This window comes from Dromiciops gliroides, chromosome 6 (genome assembly GCF_019393635.1).
Source record: "Dromiciops gliroides isolate mDroGli1 chromosome 6, mDroGli1.pri, whole genome shotgun sequence".
Taxonomy (NCBI): domain Eukaryota; kingdom Metazoa; phylum Chordata; class Mammalia; order Microbiotheria; family Microbiotheriidae; genus Dromiciops; species Dromiciops gliroides.
In genome coordinates this window covers 24364089-24385630 of record NC_057866.1, presented here as the reverse complement: position 1 = coordinate 24385630, position 21542 = coordinate 24364089, and the positions used below count along the sequence as shown (strand labels likewise).

General features: G+C 40.4%; 1 protein-coding gene across 10 annotated transcripts in view; it reads right to left on the bottom strand.

The window, feature by feature from the left end:
- PHF21A (PHD finger protein 21A) overlaps positions 1-21542 on the bottom strand; it is a 228441-nt gene that overhangs the window by 146317 nt on the left and 60582 nt on the right. For all 10 annotated transcript variants that reach the window (XM_043971396.1, XM_043971402.1, XM_043971394.1 and 7 more), the window contains 2 exons: positions 21456-21488; positions 19240-19305 (listed from right to left, as the gene is read on the bottom strand). In XM_043971396.1, coding sequence (XP_043827331.1) covers positions 19240-19305; positions 21456-21488 — 99 coding nt within the window. The remainder of the gene's footprint in view (positions 1-19239; positions 19306-21455; positions 21489-21542) is intronic.

The window sequence follows — 21542 nt, the reverse complement described above, 5'->3', positions numbered from 1 at the left end:
ATAAAGCACTGGCCCTGGATTCAGGAGGACCTGAGTTCAATTCCGACCTGTGTGACCCAGGCAAGTCACTCAATCCTCATTGCCCAGCAAAAAAAAAAAAATATGTAATACAAAGATGTTTTCCTTTAAATCAAGTTTTCTATCTTATCTCTGCTTCATTAATTTTGTTCATGCAAAATCTTTTTAATTTCATGTAAAAGAAACTACCCATTTAATTTATTTTTTATGATCTCCTCTGTCTCTTATTTGGTTATGAATTCTCCTTCCAAACAAAGCTGTGAAAAGTCACCGACCTCATTCTAATTGTTTAACAGTGCAACCTTTCTACATTCAGGTCCATTTTGAATCTATTGTGATAATGTGGTGTGAGTTGTTGGTGTAAACCTAATTTTTGCCAAATTGCTTTCCAGTTTCCCCAAAAGTTCTTGACAAATAAGGAGTTCTTTCCCAGATAGTTTATGTTCTTGGGTTGAATATTTCCTCCTTAATTTAAAGGCAATGGCAGATTACCTGAAATTTTTACATACATTTGCCTAGAATTCATGATGAACTTCTAGAAGTTCTCCTGATACACTGCAATGTACAAGGACAAATCAAAAGGTCAGCCAAAACAAAACACTTCCCAATTTTAGTGAATTCTTTTCCTTGTAATTTAGCTTTCCCAAATAAACTCACTCTGAGATACTTCTTGAATTTAAGAATAATCCCTTCCTAAAGTAATACATATGCATACATATGTGCATATTTGTGTATATTTATAAATGTACAAATGCATGTATGTATATAAGTATTTCGCAGAGATTAGTCTATAGTAAATATGCTCATAGAACTGTGAATTAAATCATTACAATCCTTCTATGGCTTCTTTCCAATCTGATCCTGTCCCATATCCTCCCATAAATCCTTCACCAGAAGGGCCTGCTCCTCCTGCTTTTAGAACTATGACAATCCTGATGCAGTTCTCTGGTCACCTACTGTCCATCGTTCCTTCTGCATAACCAAACCAGTTTTTCAGCCATACGTCACCAATCATGATTTTTATGCCACTTTTTGTGCAAAAGTTACCTATTCTTTTCACTATCTGTCTTTTCTACTTCCCTTTGAGTTCTTTTAAAATTCTTTTGATATGAAGACATTCCCAAAAAGAGGAAAAGACCTCTTTGTACAAAAATATTTATAGCAGCTCTTTTTGTGGTGGCTAAGAAGTGGAAATCAAAGAAATGCCTATCAACTGGGGAATGGCTAAACAAGTGGTGGTATATGATGGTGATGGAATATTATTGTGCTATAAGAAATGACAAGCAGGAAAGGCCTGGAAAGACTTTCCAGAAAAGGCCTGGAAAGACTTTTATGAACTTACGTATAGTGAAGAGAACAGAACCAAGAGAACATTGTGCACATTGTTTGATGAAGAACTGTGAAAGATACAATGATCCAAGACAATCCCAAAGGACTATCAATGAATGAAACATACTATCCACCTCCAAAGACAGAACTGATACTGATGGAACACAGACTGAAGCATGCTATTTTTCACTTTCTTTCATTCAAGTTTTCTTATACAAAATGACTAATATGGTAATGTTTTACATAATCACACATGTATAACCTATATCTGATTGCTTACCGCCTCAGGAAGTGGGGAGGGGAGGGAGGGGTAAAATGTTTATTACTTTAAAAATTTTTTTAAATAATTTTTTTAAAAAATCTTTTGATATGGTGGCATCTCATGATTTCTGCCCGAGTAGGAAAACATTGGTGGGCAAAAATGAGTTGACTACAACCCCATGAAACAGTATGGAATACGCAGCAATAGTCATTCATTTTTTTTTCTGATTATTCAGAGGGTGCTTTTCTTTAACTTTTAGCAAAACTGTTAAGTAAAGATAAACAATGTATTTGCCAGTAACAACACTGATAGGCTCTATTTCTAATTTTTTTTTTTAAAGTCTGGGTCTCCCATTTCACTGAAGCCAGAAAAACAGCAGCTATTCATAGGCCCGATCCTATTTCTGATCAGCACAGAAGTTTTGACCTGCTCCATTTCTGACTTGGGCTGGTTCACTCCTACTTAGACAACTGGGTGGTCCCTCTCTCAAGGGGGCTCAACCATATCGATGAAAGACTTAATGCGGAAACCTTAGATGATTGCAGCTCAGAACTCTGGCACTCAAAAAAATCAGTCAGCCTCGGCTTCTCTGGTAGCAGGGATGACAGGTGGGTATTACCACACCCAGCTCTGTTTCTAATATAGAATCAACCTCTTGAGATCATTGTTAAACAGGATTTTAAAATTTAGATTCTGCCTGAAACGAATGCATTTTGGTTCAGCATCAGGCAACATGATAATTTAGGACCTTATCCAAGTCGATATACTTGTTTGTAAACAGAATATGGGCCACACACTGTTCACTAAAGAGAATGGCCAATTTAGTTTCCTCTCCTTTATTTAGGCATTCAGGGAAACTCTACCTTCAAATACTAGTGTGATTCTAATTCTCAAAATGATACATCAGTCCAAGTGACTGAATACAGTCAATTTTCTAGGCTTTCACTTTTCAAGCCCTGGTTTCAAATCTGGTTTCAGTTGTAGTAAAATTGGTCTGGTGGTTTGTTTGGGTTTTTTTTTCCCACGAGGAAATTAGGGGGTAAAATAAAACTCAGATCAGATATCATGGCTCAAGAACTATACCTGGGATCTGAGGGCCTGGGTTCTGATTCCACCACACTCATTAGCAGTGTGAATGACTACAGCAATGCCAGAAAACAGCAGACTATTTTGATGGCACCTAATCTAACCAAGAGCCATCTTGACCCCTCCAGCAAGGGGCCAAACCTCTCTGACAGAAGGGCACTCATTTCTGGGCGATCTACCGCACTTCTGGATTCCTCTAACTGCAAAGCTTTCCCTTCCATCAAGCCTTGATCGGCTCCTCTACTGTGCTCCTAATCCTGCCCTCTGAGGCTGTGAAGACCAACCCTACCCCCTCTCCTACACCCTAGCCTTTTAAACATTGCATTACTATACCCATCCCCTCTCTTCTCACCATACCGGCTTTTCTTCAGGCTAAACCTATCCAGATACTTCAAGCAATCATCCTGGCTGCCCCTTCTATAGACTCCTCAAATATGGAGCCCAGGAAGAAACACAACAGTGTGCAGGTGGTCTGAACAGGGGAGCGAACAGGGGAATAATTGACTCCTCAGTTCTAGACATTATGCCTTTGAATGCAGCCTAACCTCTGAGTCTTTGTTTTCCTCACCTGTAAAATGGAAAGAACCATCCAAGTACTATCTCGGCTTTACAGGGCTGTTGAGAGGTCAGCACTTTGTAACTAGCACAATGCTGCCCAAATGACCCTGTCTGCTTTAGAGTTTGGAAGGCAGTAAGACCTCTTAGAAGAAGATTCACCAGCTTGATGGCTAACGGACAGAAGTCCATGGTCACACTGTCATTTTCAGACAAATCCTGTGACTCCCACATACTTGTTTCAGGAACCTGGAGTACACCTACTTTGGGAATCATTTTTCTCTTGAGATAATGTAATGGAACACTTCTCAGCTGAGTAGTCACCTTGCTACCATACAGAGATTCAAGGGCAGACCTTCCCTTCCTGATTTAGCTTTTAGATGTCCTTTAATCTGTTGGCAGAAAAGAAATGGAAACTGTGAGACTTACCTGTCCCTGATGGAATTCAGTCTTTTAAGTGTAAACTAAGGAATGCCACCTACCTCTCCAGCCACTCCTCTGGGTCCTTAGCTAACTCTTCATCCTTCTCCTGCCTCCTTAATGCTGCCACTGTCAGTCTATCCCCAGGCAGGTCTCGTGCATCCCTCATTTGTATTTCCAGGCTAAACCTCTCCGCTGAGCACCAAACCAACATTTCCAAGAGTCTCCAGGCTCCCTGACCTCTCAAACTTGAGGTTTTTCAAAAAGACTGTCATCTTCTTCCTCCAAACCCACTCACCTCCAGCCTTCCCCATTTGGCACCATTATCCTTCAGCTACACGTTTTCCCTGTCTTTGTCTTTATTCCCAATAACTGGGCTCTGGGTTCTAGAGTTCCTACCCCTACAAGTCCCTCATTGAGGCGCTTGCTTTCTCTCCCCTACACTACAGTAGGTCTTCTACAGACACCCCTAGCCTTGCCGTGCTCCCGTGTCCCGCGTCTAACCTATGTCCTGTGGTCAGATTGATCTTCCTAAAGCACAACTCTGATTATGTTGTCACTGTGTCAAAATATTTTTTTTACTGAATGAATCTTGCTGTGTCTGGTGGATTCTGGTTTTCCTAGAAACAGATTGTCTAGGACATCATGTCCTTACCCCCAAATTCCTGTTGTTCTTCACTGTGGCCTATAGAATAAAATCAGAACTTCATTTCCTGACAAATTGGCCCCAATCCACCATTCCAGTCTTACTTCCAATGCCTCCCTTTTGTGATTCCTATGGCTCATACAAAGCTAGACGACTTGCTACTGCCTACAGAGTTTCCACTTGGAGCCTTTGTTCATGCAGGTCCCTCGGCCTGTTCCCATTGTCCCAGTTCCTACAAACCTTTCAGGGCTCAGGCCAAAGGTCATCTCTAAGACACCCCTACCCCCTTCACTGGTAACCACTCCTTCCTTTGAGTCAACATAGTAAGGGCTGTCATTCTCTGTGATGTGTCTTTTCTCCTCCTGTGACACCATCCGTGCCTCACAAGGATAGGGCCTATGTCTTCTCCTTTATAGTCTCTGTAGAACCTGCTCAGCACACAGCTTGCACACAAATATTTGTTCAAAGTACCTGCTATGTGGGGCATATTCTGGTTTCCTTACATACTATAGACATGAAGAAGGTAAAGAGGCAAGACAACACTGTTGCAGAACGATAGAACAGTTATTAGGAGTATTACTATTACCAACAATAATAGTACCATCTACTGGCATAACAGCACAGAGAAACCAAAGGACAAGAAATCCTAGATGATACTCAAACACACTGATATTGTTTTGTTGGGAGAGTTCCCTTCCAAACTGTGGTATTCCCTAAGCACACAAGAACTGTGAGCCAGAATGAACAATTCAGACCCGGGTCCTTTTCACAGAGGAGGAGACTCACTCTTGGGGAAGTGACTTGGCTGCTCATCATCAGTAGAATTGTGATGGAGACCCTGGTTCTTCAGCAGGCCTAAATCAACGATGCCATGGTGTCTTTTCTGAGTACAAAATATTAGTACCAAGGTCCTTTCATATATTTTGCAAATCAATAGCTGGGCCCAAGCTAGAACTAAGGTTTCTAACTCAACTCCTTGTTCTATTCTGTCATCTACTTTACAAAGCTTTATCATGCATGACATTAAGATAATGCTGCACTGAGTAATTAGATAATTAATAAACTTCTGAATTTTCCAAAGTCATTCAAGAGGGCAATAAAATGTAGGAATTTTTCATCAAAGGAAAGAAAGCTGAATCCTCTGATTGTCATCTGAATGAGGATCCTTAAAAAACAAACCAGGTTATCTTATATGGGAAAAACAGTCTTAAAAGATTCAAATTCTAGGGGGCAGCTAGGTGGCACAGTGGATAAAGCACTAGCTCTGGATTCAGGAGGGCCTGAGTTCAAATCCAACCTCAGACACTTGACACTAGCTGTGTGACCCTGGGCAAGTCACTTAACCCTCATTGTCCCACAAAAGAAAAAAAGAAAAGAAAAGATTCAAATTCTAAGGGAAAGGGAATAACTTGAGGAATAGATTTTTTTTTAAAAAGGAGATTAAGTGGGGCAGCTAGGTGGCGCAATGGATAGAGGACCAGCCCTGGAGCCAGGAGGACCTGGGTTCAAATCTGGCCTCAGACACTTGACCCTTACTAGCTGTGTGACCCTGGGCAAGTCACTTAACCCCAATTGCCTCACCAAAAAAAAAAAAAACGACAACAAAAAAAGGAGATTAAGTTACCAATACAGTGGCTAATTAATCAGTTCACAGGCATTATTAAAATAAAGAAAGCTTGCATTTATATTGTAAATACTTTGTGCTTGGCACTGGGCTAAGCACTTTACTAATATTATCTTATTTGATCCTCACAACAACCCATGGAAGTAGGTTCTATGATGATCCTAATTCTACAGATGAGGAAACAGAGGCAAACAGAGGTGAAATGACTTGCCCAGGGCCATACAGCTAGTAAGTGTCTACAGCTGGATTCAAACCCACATCTTTTTTTTTTTTTTTTTTAGTGAGGCAATTGAGGTTAAGTGTCTGAGGCCGGATTTGAACTTGGGTCCTCCTGACTCCAGGGCCAGTGCTCTACCCACTGCGCCACCTAGCTGCCCCAAATCCACATCTTCTTGACTCCAGGCCCAGCGCTTTATCCAGTGTGCCTCCTAGCTGCATGATGCTTCCTATGTGTGGGGGTACAGAGAAAGGCACAAGGAGTCTCTGTCCTCAGGAGCTCACATTCTAACAGTGGAAGCAACATGTAAACAACTGTGTATACACATGACACACCCAGAGCAGATGGAAGGACTGAAGACAGGTTTGCTGCAGAAACAGTCGTGAAGGAAGCTGGGGAAATAAGAGAAGAGGGGAAGGGAAGGAATGAGAGGATTCCAGGCACAAAGACACAGGATAAGGCAGGTTGACGAAAGATGGACAGCAAGACCAAAAAGTGCCGGGAAAGGAATAAAGCATAAGAAAGGGGCCAGGCCATGGAGAGATTTAAATGTTAAACAGAAGCAAGAGGAGCCTCTGCAAACACCCCTTTGGTAGAGGAGGTGCAAGAGGCATTAGAATGCTCCAAGACTTACAGCATGCGGGCTGACCAGAAGGCAACTGCCACAGTCCAGGTCAAAGGTGATGGAGGAGGGCCAAAACTAAGATGGCAGCTACGAATGGAGGAAAGGGCATGGACACCACAGATATGATGACCGTCCAAACAAGTTTTGACATCTCACTGGATGTGCGAAGCACTGGAAGGAGGAGTGACACTGTGGGAAGTTGGGAAGATGGGGAGGGTTTCAGGGAAAAGATACGGAGGTCTGGTGCTCAGGAGGAAGATCGGAGCTGGATATGACGTCCAGGATATGGTAACTAGATCTATGGGAACTGATGAAACCACCCAGTTAGATATTAGAGAGAAGAAAGAGCTTTGGGGCACCCCCATGTTAGTGGCCATGACATGGAGGAGGAGCCATCAAAGAAGCTTGGGAAGGAGCAGACAGAATTAGGAAAAAGCGGTGTTACAAAAACCCAAAGAGGAAAGTAGCCAGAAACAATGTCAAATTCTGCAGAGAGATCAAGAAGGATGAGATCTGTAAAAGGATATGAACAGGCAGTTTTCAGATGAAGAAATCAAAGCTATCTATTGCCATATGAAAAAATGCTCTGTCACTATTAGAGAAATGCAAATCAAAACAACTCTGAGGTACTACCTCACACCTATCAGATTGGCTAATATGACAAAAAAGGAAAATAATAAATGTTGGAGAAGCTATGGAAAAATTGGAACACTAATGCATTGCTGGTGGAGTTGTAAACTGATCCAACCATTCTGGAGAACAATTTGGAACTATGCACAAAGAGCTATAAAATTGTGCATACCCTTTGACCCAGAAATACCACTATTAGGTCTCTATCCTAAAGAAATCATAAAAAATGGAAAAGGAAACACATATACAAAAATATTTATAGCAGCTCTTTTTGTGGTGGCAAAGAATTGGAAATTATTGGGATGCCTATCAATTGGGGAATGGCTGAACCAGTTGTAGTATATGAATGTAATGGAATACTATTGTGCTGTAAGAAAAGATAAGCAGGCAGATTTCAGAAAAACCTGGAAAGACTTACATGAACTGATGCTGAGAGAAATGAGCAGAACCAAGAGAACATCATACATAGTATCAACAACATTGTATGATGATCAGCTGTGACAGACTTAATTCTTCTCAGCAATACAATGATTCAAGATAATTTCAAAGGACTCATGATGGAAAATGCTCTCCACATCCAGAAAAAAGAACTAGGGAATCTGGATGCAGATTGAACCATACTGTTTCTACATTTTTTTTTCTTTTTTGAGGTTTTCCCCTTTTGTTCTGATTCTTCTTTCACAACATGACTAATGCAGAAATATGTTTAATGTGATTGTACATGTATAAGCTATATTGGATTGCTTGTTGTCTTGGGGAGGGGAGAGGGAAGGGAAGGAGAGAGAAAAATTTGGAACTAGAAATCTTACAAAAACAAATATTGAAAACTATCTCTACAAGTAACTGGAAAATAATAAAATACTTTTATGGAAAAAACAAGAAAAAATTTTTTAATTTTAAAAATTGATGGATTATCATGTTATCCTAAAAGAAAAAAAGGGGAAAAAAGGATGAGATCTGGGAAAAGACCATTGGGTTTTGACAGTTCAGAGGTTTGACTCTCTGGCCATCCCCTTCTCTGCTTGCTACACATTCACTAAAAACCGGCTGACACATTGGCCCCAGAAGGGTAGGCCAATGACTCCTTATTCCCCATAATGACCTCCAGGTCACTCCACAACCTTTCCTACTTGGAGGTTCACTCCATTAAACCTGTCATTTAAATCATGGTGGTTGCTGTGCACTGACCCCCAGGACATTCTCCATCTAAAGAGTTCAGCATCTGAATCACCATCTTCCTCTCCTTCCCAACTCCTGCTTTTTTTACAAGTTGACTTTTTTTTTTTTTAGTGAGGCAATTGGGGTTAAGTGACTTGCCCAGGGTCACACAGCTAGTAAGTGTTAAGTGTCTGAGGCCGAATTTGAACTCAGGTACTCCTGACTCCAGGGCCGGTGCTCTATCCACTGCACTGCCTAGCTGCCCCAAAAGTTGACTTCAATATCTATGTTGGTGATTCCTCAAACTCATTAAATTCTTAACTCCTCAGTCTCTTAAAGTCCCATGACATACATCTTCACTCCACCTCATACACACATAGGGCAATCACACCTAGATCTTATCATTACCCATAAGCACTAGCTCTTCTGAATAAAAAACTGAGACACTCCTTTATTTGACTTCCTATCATTCCATCTTTCCCTCTTCTTCACCCTTCCTAAACCTATTCTTTTCCCTCACCATGAACTCCAATCCTTCCACCCCAACTCAATCAACTCCAGTGGCTCTCTCTCGTGACTACAAACACGTATAAATGCCTTTATTCTGCTTTTAAAGCCCTTCACAACCTGGTCCCAATCTACCTTTCCAGCCTCAAAGGACATCCATTCCCTCTGAACCAAGCTCCTCCTCCTCTCTGTTCCTCACTTTTCCTTTCTCTGTGTCTTTGCAATAGCTACCCCCCCATACTTGAAATAGATTCCCCCTTCACCTCCACCTCACAGAATGCTTCTCTGCCTTCAAGATACAGCCTGGGCACCACATTCTACATGAACTCTTTCCTGATCCCCCAACTTCTCATGCCCTCCCTCTCCCTAATTATTTTTATTCATCTATTTTGAATTTATTTGCATTTATCCTATATATACTTATGTGTATATATGTTGTCTTCCTGAACAGAATATGAATATTTTCATTCCCAGCATCTAAGCATACTACTTAGTACATTGTAGGCACTTAATAAATGCTTGGATATTCTTTCTGCTAGTAACTGTTGAGTGAAAAGCTACCACATCTATTTCCCAAACATGTTACACCAGCACAATTTAAAAAAACAAAAAAAAGCTCTACAATCTCAGGCCTTTGACCAGATGTCTTTTTTTGTTTGTTTTTTGTTTGTTTTTTGGCAGGGCAATGAGGGTTGAGTGACTTTCCCAGGGTCACACAGTTAGTAAGCGTCAAGTGTTTGAGGCCAGATTTGAACTCAGGTCCTCCTGAATCCAGGGCTGGTGCTTAATCCATTGTACCACCTAGCTGCCCCAGACCAGATGTCTTAGCTTAAAACAACTGAACTAAATCAGCAAAAAACAAACAAGACAACAATAGCTGATTTAGGAAGCCAGGTTCCAATGCAAAATAGATCTGGTTTACAGGATCTTAGATTTAGAGTTGGAAAGTAACTTATTTAGTCTAGATCCCTCACTTTATAGATAAGGAAACTGAGGCACTGTGGTACCTGATAAGCACTTGCAGAATTGTACTGACTAGTTAAGGGCCTTAGGTTAATTTATGTGAAAAAGTTATTCTATTTGCCAGGAAAGGGAATGAAAAGGGGATCCAGAGAATTACTTCAGAGCCTTTGTTAGCTCAGGAAGAAGACAACTGTAGTCACTGTGAGCTGACAACTGTTGATGAGGAATACAGCAGGAAGGTACCCACAACATGGGTGACACAACCAAACTCCCCACTCTTGAGGGAATAAGCCAATCTTCTGGGATGAAGTAAGGCAGGACTTCTGGTAGCAAAGCCCATCAGAAAAGGTCAGGTAAAAGGAGCAGACCCAACAGCAGGAATTGTTCTAACTTCACAGAGGAACAAGCCCTCCAGCCTTCAGTGTCTTCATGTGCTTGGCCAAGACTTCAAAGTCATTCATTCTTCCTATCAACGTTTCATATCTGGGCTGAGTTTAAGCCAACTGGATTTTATCCAGGACAAGAATGCTGGTAGATTTCTGAGACACTGCATTTCCTGGGCTTGGTACAAAGGAGAGAAAAGAGCTGATGTCACGTGTACATTAGTACAGTGAAAACAACAGCAACTGAGTATCTCCCGTAGCTTCACATATACCTTACACATGATGGGTGAAAAAGTATACATCCCACTTAACTCCTCACCTGGCTATTTCAGGATAAGGTCAAATGCTCACAAGAATTCTAGAAGCTAGAGGAGAGTAACACTTTCAACCAATAAAAGGATTTACCAATTCACCTAGTTTGGTTATGAATGAAGGTCAAAAATACACCATTGGTTACTGGTATCTAAGGCTGCAGATATTCATGGATCAGGTTACCAATATTCTATTATAAGAACTAATTTACTTGCTTGACTCCAAGGCAATGAGGCCTAAAGGCAATGTAATTATTGTGCCTAATGTGCTATTTCAGAAGATATTTGGTGAAATAAGAGTCCACAGAGTAATAAGAATGTACAGTTTAGTAAATAAAACTGAAGTGGGAGTATGGTGATCCATATTTGCAACTGGCCAGTTATATGATCTCAAACAAGATAGTTAATCACTTGGTTTTCCAATCTGGAAATAAAAGGATGACATGTAATATGCCATGTACTTACAATCATGTAGACAAGTTAAATTGGAAATGTTCTAAGGCCTTGGAAAAGTGGCACTATCTAAACACAAGATGAAGGTGTTACTAAAACAAAAAATTACTCTAACTACATGACCATCAATTGCTATTTACATAGCACTCACTTCCAAAAATTCAGTGCACTTTCAGAGATATGTGTGTTCATTAATTCCTATGGAGAACATCATTTAGCATTTTACAGATAAAGGAGAAATGAAATGACTAACACAAGACCCTTCAGCATGATATGCGGCAGAAACAGTAACATAGTGAAATCAACTGACTCCCCGGGCATTTTCCAAGTCATTAAGTCATACCTCCTTCCATAGAAGAATTGTGTTCTATGCATAAGGGCTAGTCAAGCCAAAAAACCAAACCAAACCAAACCAAAACCAACCTCAAACCCAATAGTTTCTTTTTTTAACGTGATCTAGTCTTTTTAAAAAATGTTTTAGTGATGAGTTTATCTTTTTATAACATTGAGACAGTAGCTGCTTTTCTGAAAAGCACATGAAGCTATTCCACTATCTATACTCAACATTTATGAATGGCCACTACTTGCTTCCCGATTAACCCTCAACTCATAAGACAACTTGTATGCCCCTGTGTCAGGTGAATATTCTATAAAGGGCTGGGCAAGGTTATTTCTAAAGGATGTGGTATATAATGTGCATGGGAACTATAACTCATATAGTCAGTCTGAAAAGCAAACTGGTAACCAACAGTACAGTCTGCAGACATTCTAGCTTGCTCAAATGAAAAAAGGGGGGGCGGTAAAGAACCAAATTTCCAAAGTTCTACATAGAATCTATTCAAACATACAGTTGAAGAGCATGGTACTTGTGTACAAATGAGTAATTCCAAGAAAAATATGCCCCCAAAGAGACGCCAAAAACAAATTAATCAGCCTTCAGAGAAATGCACCGTGGAATAAATGACTATAAAAACACATTTGTGCAAACCAGAGCACAAATGTGAGTAGTCAGATACTCCTGTAAGGTATCCATCCCCTTCCCACAGACAGACAGACAGAACAACAACAACAACAAAACATCAAGCAACTCTGCCCAAGGCCAGAGGGAGTCAGAATCAGGGCTGGGAATACAACTTGAACATTCCAATCTTCTGTTCAACCCGTAGAAATAGATGTTACCTTTCACTCCTATCAATATACTTCTTGCAGATCTAGACCAACGCTCTTCTATTTAAAGTCTTCCTAGGGGAATACTTTTCTTTGACCCAGGTCCTTAGTACACATAGTTTGCCCCTACATCCAACTAAAACCCTCTCTACACCCCCATCCCACCCCCCACAACCTCACAGGAACTAGGGATGAGAGGATGGGAAGGGGAAGGGAAAAGGAAAACATGTGTTTCATTTATTTGGTGCCCAAAGCATTTCAACGTTCATGGGTAGCTACCATAACCCTTAAAAGAAAAGCTTCTTGAGGATAGGGGCTATTATTGACCCATTATTGTGAACAAGACTTTTTATTATGACAATTATGTGTACTATTTTTCAACATTAAATAGAATTAACAAATTGAGAGTAACTGATAAATGTTTATTAACAATAATAATGGGGGGCAGCTAGGTGGTGCAGTGGATAAAGCACCAGCCCTGGATTCAGGAGGACCTGAGTTCAAATTTGACCTCAGACACTTGACACTTACTAGCTGTGTGACCCTGGGCAAGTCACTTAACCCTCATGGCCCCGCAAAAAAAAACAACAAAAGAACCCCCCCAAAAAACAATAATAATGGAATCTGTAAGGAATATCTTGTTCTCACCAGCATGTTAAGGCACCCTGGTTAATATTCTCTTTTTGGATTAAATTCTGGCTTAATAATGTAATAACTTAGGGTCTAACAATAGCTTTCTCCCTATTCTGTAGAAAAAGAGTTGGGAAAATGCTAGAAAATAAAGTCATCCAAAATTCCTTTTTTCAACAAAGTTAGAGCTAAGCAGCTCTGACCCCTTCTCTCTACTCACACAGACACCACTGGAGTTCAGGCCCTAATCATCTCTCTTCCAGACTCCTGAAAGAGCCTCCCAATGCATCTCCCTGCGTTAGGTTTCCTCCACACAGCTGCCAAAGTGATTCTTTTAAAGCAGGGGTCTGACCATGGCATTCCTCTGCTCAATAAGTGCCAGTGGTGCCCTACTATTATCTTCAGGTTCAAAAATGAATTCATCTGGCATGGAAAAGACCTTCCCATCTGGCTCCAAGCTACCTTTTTAAGTCCCATACATTATTCTCCTTAATGCATGCCACGCCCTAGCTAAGTTGGCTTCCTTGCTGCCCCTCATAGCCAACACTCAGCCAGCCACCTCCATGCCAGCTCTGCACAAGCCTAGAAATCATTTCCTCTTCCCTAAGATCCCTCCAAAGCTCAACTCAAAAGTCACAGTCCACATGGGGACCTTTCCTTAGCTTCTCAGATACTGGGTTTCCTCAAAAAATGAATCAGGATATATTTCATATATATATTTATATATGCACATAGTTTCTCTCGATGGAATATAAACTCTTTGAGGGCAGGGGAAGGTTTTATTTTTTGCTTTTGTATTTCCAGTGTCTAGCATACTGCTTGGCATGCTATAGGCACTTAATAAGTGCTTATTTCTGACTGTTTACCATCTCAAGGAAGGGGAAGGAGAGGGAAGGATGGAATTTGGAACTCAAATGTTTTTTTTAAATGTTAAAAATGGTTTTTAATGTGTAATTAGGGAAAAATAAAATATATTTTAAAAAATAAATGCTTTGCACATGTATGACATATTGAATTGCTTGATTTCATAGAAAGAGTGGAGGAAGGAGAGAGGAAGAAAATTTAAAACACAAAGTTTTTAAAAAATCAATGTGAACAAAATTTGGTTTTTAATTTTTTTACATGTAACTTGGGGAAAATTCTAAATAAAATTTTAAAAATAAAATAAATGCTTACTGATTGGCTTTTCACAAATGACAGTTTCAAAAGAACTGTATTTAGATCTCCAAAGCTCTTGTTATATTTTCTTAAAATATTCTCAAACACTCAATATTTCTTAACATAGAGTACAACTTATGAACCTGGCTAAATAGCAAAATACTATCCCATGGAAAGCATCATCAAACTGACCCATTACTGACAGTAATGTACACCTCCTTGCTTCTCAGAAAAGTGATGATAGACTGAATAATCCGACTTTAACTTTGTATGCTGAACTATACTTCTCTGTTAGGATTCTATGGGAGGGAGGGAAGTCATTAGGAAGTCATTAGGAAGTTACAGTGATTTCTTTTTTAATCAATGAAAACTTCAAGAAAGGTAAAAAACTCATTCATGGTTTTTAAAAAAAATTTTTTTTAATTCCACTGAAAGTCTCAAAAGCCATCTTTATCAGTCCAGGTTATGCCCACAGAAAGGATTTAGCTCATGTGGAGGGTTATATTTATCGCCAAATCTTCCTGAGTATGTTTTGAGAAACAGAAACATCAAAAGATCTGATCATCACAAAGTGTGAAATGTTTATCAATAATAAAAGCTTTAACAGGTAGATATCATGAAGATATCCTCATTCTACAGAGGCTTACGATCACTGTCTTACATGTTAAATCATTCAAAGCACTTATTCTGCCCCTCTTCTCCTAACCTACCAGCCAATTATGGTCAGCCCTTTGCAATCTAGTCTAACTTTGCAAGAGCCAGAGCCAGGTCTCTTTTTAGCGTCGAGGGCTACCTTCTGATAACTTGCTTTCTTTCTCCAATGCCAGGATGCTTCCACTGCACAAATGCTTCTGAAGAGAGTGATCCTTATTCATTCTCAGCAAGAAGCCTACAACAAACTACCACATTACGGAGTGCTTCTACGGTGCCCCAGAAGGGGACCACGTCCTACAGCCACCAGAGACTTTGGCTCCAGTGCCAGAAGCCCAATCTCCCCATGGAACAAGTCTGCGTGCCCAGAGCAAACGAGTGCACAAAGAAAAGAATGAAAAATGAAGTCAGCAGTAGAAAAATTAAGCATGAGGTCAACACTTAAGCATCACTAGTGTTTAAAAGACAGTGCTTCAAAAAAGGAGTTTTTACTTAACTTTAGACACTCTGCTACTAGTTGAGATGGAAGTTTTGGTATGCTTTCAGATGAAACTCTAAACCACCAACACCCAGATATCCTAGTTCTGTAAGACCAAACCTACTCCCTCTTGATTCCCCAAATCCCCCAATCAATGCCCAACCCAGTGCCTGATATACAACAGGTGCTTAATAAATGTGAACTGAAATGAACTGAATTGAACTGGGTAAATGAAAACAGTGGAACTTTCTGATGAGGGACTCGATAAACTACTCAGAATTAGAGGGACAGTAGCTGGTCCAGGCAGAACATCCCACAAGACAATATTTCCATGAATGAAGGGATGGAAAAGCATTTATAGGTGCTATGGGGAATCTGTTTTTTCCTTTTTTCTTACAGTCTTTAAATAAGAAACCTATTAAGGGCTGAGGTGGAAGGGTAGTAAGATTGGTGGTGGCCTAAAACGCTCAGGATGACAAAAACACACGAGTGATGAGGCACGGGAGAAAAAAGAAAGTATAGTGGTAAAAACAATTGAAGGAAATTCATAAAGCTTTGCCAGATACTAAAAAGGTCTGTAGAGTAAGCAAAGCAGCCAGGCACAATAAATAGCAATAGGAAAATTTGCTAAAACAAAGTTAAAGCCAAGTAGTATTTCTTCCACCTTTACGTTATTGAAAAAAATTACCTTTTATGTTCTTATGTAAGCTATTCACGGGCTACATTCTCCTCTGTGGCCTACTTGAGACTCCTTTGAGAAGACAATTTACAATATGCTTTAACTATATATTTAAATATCGAGCCTCTGATCTCACTGTGAGAAAACTCCCTCAGTCAATGCAGATTGGTCACTACTCTGCAACTTGATCTTAGGGATGTGCCTGGAGCCCTGAAGAGCTCAGGTGACTTACCCAGGCTTATACTACCTGTATGTGCCAGAGCTAGGACCCAAGTCTCTGCTCTCCAAACCTGTCTACACTCTAACATCACGACTCCTGATCAGCGAGACAGAAATTTCATTCCAAATTCTGTCATTACTTTCACTCAGTTCTTGTACCTTAGCTTCTCCTTGGACTGAGAGTGGCCTGTTAATAAGTGATTCACATTTCTAAAACCCCAGGGGAAAGGACACTAAGTTGGGCTGGCTGAGACCTGGATGGTGTCTGGGAAGGCCTCAAGGTGGCGTGTAAGCTCCTTGAGGGCGGGGCCAGGGCTGTCTTTCATCTTGTCTCTATACTTCATAAATGCTCATCAGTGTAAATCAAAATAGCCCTGGCTCACCCCGCATCCTCTTTTTGATCCGTTAGCTCCCATGGGTTAAAATATCTTTACGTCGATTATTCCCACCCTCCTCTCTCTCTCCCCGCTGAGCCTCATATGACCAACTGCCCACTGAACAACATTTTCACCTGGATGCCCCACGGACATTTCAAACTCAACAGGTCCAAAACACAACTCACTGACCTTTCTCCCTAAACCCACCCAGCTCCCCGTTTTCTGATGAGGGCAGAACTATCTTCCCAGCTACCTGAGTCATCTCCATGTGTCCTTCACTCTCCCTCACAATCCATTTCCAATCAGGCGCCAAATGTTCTCAATTCTGCCTCTATAATCTCCCTCATATCCATTCTCACCGGGATTTCCACAATAGCCTCCTACTTAGTTTCCCTGATTCCAATTTCTCCTGTCTTCAATTCATCCTTCACACAGCTACAAAACTATTATTCACCTGCCCTAAGTCTGACCACTAGTCAATCAACAAGCACTGCCAGAGTGGATACTATGTGTCAGGCACTGGGCTGAGCGGCCCAGGAAGGTTCGGGGGTTCAGAATGGCTTCCAGGATAAAATACAAACCCCTCTCCTATCATCTAAAGCCTTTAAGTCTGGTTCTAACTGACCATGCCAGCCTTCATCCACATTATTTGTCTTGAGGCAGCCTCAATTCCTGCCAAACTGGCCCTCCTTGCTTCCTCCTGCAGATGACACTCCATCTCCTGCTTCCACGACACTGACCTGGCTGTCTTGGCTGGCTCCCCTGTCTCCGTTGCCCCTAGGAATCCCCATTTTCACTCAAGGCTTCCCTCAAAGGTCATCTCCTACATGAGACCTTTCTTGATCCCCTCCTCCCCAAAAAATGATTCTCTCTCTATGTTATATTTACTTATCTGTGCATGTTATTTTGACTTGGCAGAATATAAGCTCCTTAAGAACAGGGGCTATTTTCTATTTTGTCTTTGTATCCTTAGTGCGTAGCACACAGTAGTCACTGAATAAAAGCTGGGTGAATTGAAGTGACAGCTTACTGTTTGCCACTTGATGAAAATACACTACTAAACATAAAAGATGCAAATTTCTATTAAATAAGTGTCCCCAGAGAGCAAAGCATTTAAAAAGAATAAAAAGCCAACTATGATTAAATTGGATTCCTGACTGCTACAGAAGTGAGCCAGATCTGTGCTTTCATTTTCTCAAGAATATTAAATCCCCCAAAGTTGCTCAATTATACAAAATGTGGTTCTATAGTCAGTTCTCACCTTCTATATCTCTGTCTGAACACGTGAATTTTTCAGCAAATGTGACTCATGCACTGGCATCTTGTCCAGCTAACTCTGAAGCTAGAAGGGCCCCTAAGTTGATGAAAGTCTAAGGCTAGAACACTCTCACTCACATAGATCAATCATGATGACTTTAGAGAGCTGAAGCAGCTTTAGAACAGACAGACAGATATTGGCAAATTCAGTTTATATTTTTCCTTTCCAATTCTTGACCCTCACCCCCTATACCAGTCTGGTCATTTTCCTCTTCTAATATCCTGGGGAAGAGGGAAAGAGGATGAAAGAAAAGTAACCATGGGAAGAGACTCTGTCTTGAAATATGAATTAATCCCCATATATTCTACACAGAATCTCAGAGTTAGAGAAGGGTCAGCAAAGGCCTGCACCTAAATAGAAATGTCATGAAAACCTTAAGTAAATGAAAACACAATTTGACATAGCCCCAAAAAAAAGTCTAAGAGGAAAGCACCCATTCAGGTGATATGTTACTATCTAAAATTAACTTTTAAAAAACTCAATTATCAGTTACTGAGAATTACTTAGTGAAAGTCTTCACTAAAATACTATAATTATGTACTATCAAATGATATTAACATGATATACATCACAGTGTTCTTTTGATCCGTGCATTTATTCTCATGACAAACACCAGGGGACAAGGAGGAGGGAGGAAGATGCATGAGAATGTTTTTGTCAGTTTTCTAAGACACCATTGTCTCTCAGCCACCACCACTCCACCTGGTGGCAAGAGCCACCAAAAACTGGTCAGAGGGCACTGGAGAATGAGAGAGAGGGAGGGGAAGAGGGGACGGAGTGAGAGGGGGAGGGAGGAAGAGTGAGGAGAGAGAGAAGAGAGAAACACAGAGACAGAGAGGGGGAAAGAAGGAGAGAGGAAGAAGAGGAGAGAGAGCAAGCAAGCACACTGCTCACTCAGGTTCATAAAAGAGAAGTTGATCACCATTAAAGATGAGCTTTCCAAATAGAATCAAATCGAAAATGAGAGAAAGCCAATTACAACCACTCTCCTCACACTCGAGGTTAAAGGCTGACTCCAACCCTTTAGAGTGGCTATCCTTAGACACAAAAGGCTAGGGAATGTGCATCACGTTTCCCCACTAACTCCCTACACCTTCCACTACGGGTAGACTCCAGTTTAATTAATACAGTTAACAGAAGCCTACCATATAGCTTTCAGATATTTGCCAGTAACACAAACCCATGGGATACTCTAGACTGATTTCAACCAAAAATAAAAATGGATAAACAGAGCTCAAACAAAATTAAAACTGAGTCTGACTGCCCACACTTATTTTCACACATGAGGAAAAATAGCAGTTCTCTTAGAAGCCTGGAGCAGACATACTGTATCTTTAGAACACAATGTTAAAAATATGCCCCCCTTTTCCCCTACCTGTTTCTCACTCAAAGCTGTGATTTTGGCTTGGAGTTCATGAAGCTGCTTCTTCAGATCAGCATTCTGATTGGAAAGAAAAAAATATCTGTGAGAAAGATACTTCATTTGCTAACACAGAATAGTAGCAAGAGGACTTTAGGCATCTACTGTATTATAAACCACTTGAAGCATTTAGCATTAACTTTACCCAGCTGCATCATCCCCTGATGCATGAGTCCTCCATGCTGACTTCAAGAACTACTGGGGAGAGGGGCAACTGTTTTGTATAATGATTTCAAATTTAGAGGTAACTCAGCTAAATGAAAGTTATTAACACACCAGTGGCTTTACAGCATCTTCCACTGAAACATCACCTTTCTTCCAAGAAGTCATATTATTGGGTCACATATTTAAAGAATCTCTCCCATTCAAAGACAAAGAAACAAGATGGTACATATATGCACCTTCTCTCCCTCTCTCTCTCTCTCTCTCTCTCTCTCTCTCTCTCTCTCTCTCTCTCTCACACACACACACACACACACACACACACACACACACACACACACACACATGAAGGGCACAGATGTAGAGGGGTTTTCTACCCGCCCCCCCCCAACTCCCATTCTTTATTTAGTACAGTATTATACAGTTAGTTATACCCTAGATTTGGAAAAGGTCTCATTCTGATGACTGCTGAAACGGCCCAACCACACCAGGACATTGCCTATAAGGGCATTTCCTCAACTCTGAAAATTCTAGCAATTAATATATGTATGCACATACCACTATTAAATGGGATCTTTCTTCTCCTCAGATGAAAATTAAAACAAATATTAAAATTTGCAAGTAGCCCATAGTGAAGGGCAGCACACAAAACACACATTCCAATGAGATTCTCACTTAACCATCCTTTGTAAATCTCTTTCAATTCATCCTACCCTAATTTCTCTCATATTTTACATTCCCATCATCCAGCTCTTCTGACCCAGAAAGTCCCCACGCTAATCTGGTGTCAGAGCTTGCACATGAAGAAAGTGAGTTATTACACAGGGCCCATCTGATGTTAGGCAGGCAGGCCTCACTCAGAAGATGGCCCAACCAGGTAGGCAGCTTTCTCCCTCTGAGACTCTGAGATGAGAGACTATCTTGTCATGTCATCACACGGTGTGCTACAGAAACAAATATTTATAAGGAGGATTCCCTGAATAGGTTTGTTTAAAATAAGCAAACATTTTAGTGTTTCCTATTTTAGATTCTACTTTTAAGGCACAGCATGCCAATCTTTCAGATTCATTTTAATGTGCATCATATACAAGTTCAAAAAGGAAACACTCATCTTGGAAAAATGGACATCCAGAGAGGAATCAATGGATGACACTGAGACGAAGGGAAAATTAAGCCACAGAGTCCTGAGTTTGTAAAAATAACCTTTTATGATCTTACTTAAAGATGATGGACTAAAGTATTCTTAAAACACCAAGGATTTTTTTTCCTTATAATGGTTCAGACCTGCTATGGTTAATAAACTATAACATTTATCCATGGTTCCAGGTTTCCTTTGAATTGCTTACAAAAAAGGGAAATTCTCCTTTGATTTCCAGAAAGCAGATTTTGACTAAAATATAGAATTTCCTATGGCTATTACTTATGATTCCCAGAAGTCAAAGAAGCTGTGATATCAGAACAGCCAGTAAATTATATACAGCAAGATAATAACTTTTTAATGAGTGGAGAGAAAGTAAAATGGTCAAGTCATTATGTGCCCCCATTTGGCAGACTGATACAATGGTGACACACACACCCCTCAGAGTTCCAAAACTATTCAAACTTATGTAGAGAAGACCCTACATATAGAGATGTCCTGAGCAGTCAAGTGACCCTGGACAATTACACAAACACACAAAGTAAGACTGAGTAACAATTATCCTTGGCTGTCTTCAACAACCGTTAAGACTCTAGAAGGTCTCACAATCACCCAGTGGTTTTCATATTTTTGTCAAGATAGAAGAAGCAACTGCTCTAATAGTAATGACAAAAAGTAATAAAGGAGATGACACCCTATTTACATGAAAACATAACTAAAGCAGAGCTTCTTCCCCCAGATCTCTGACCTTGGACAGCGTCTTATAAAGGTCAGCTACTTTCTTTATGCTTAAAGAGCTCCTTTAGAATCTCATCATCATTTTAATTTTCTAACTTCAGGAGTGTATGAATGAATAAAAGTAAATATTTACCTGTGGATCCTGCTTCATTTGAGCAACCAGTTTCTAAAAAAAAAAGAGAGAGAGAGCCATTAGTGTACTTACTATACGTTAACCTGT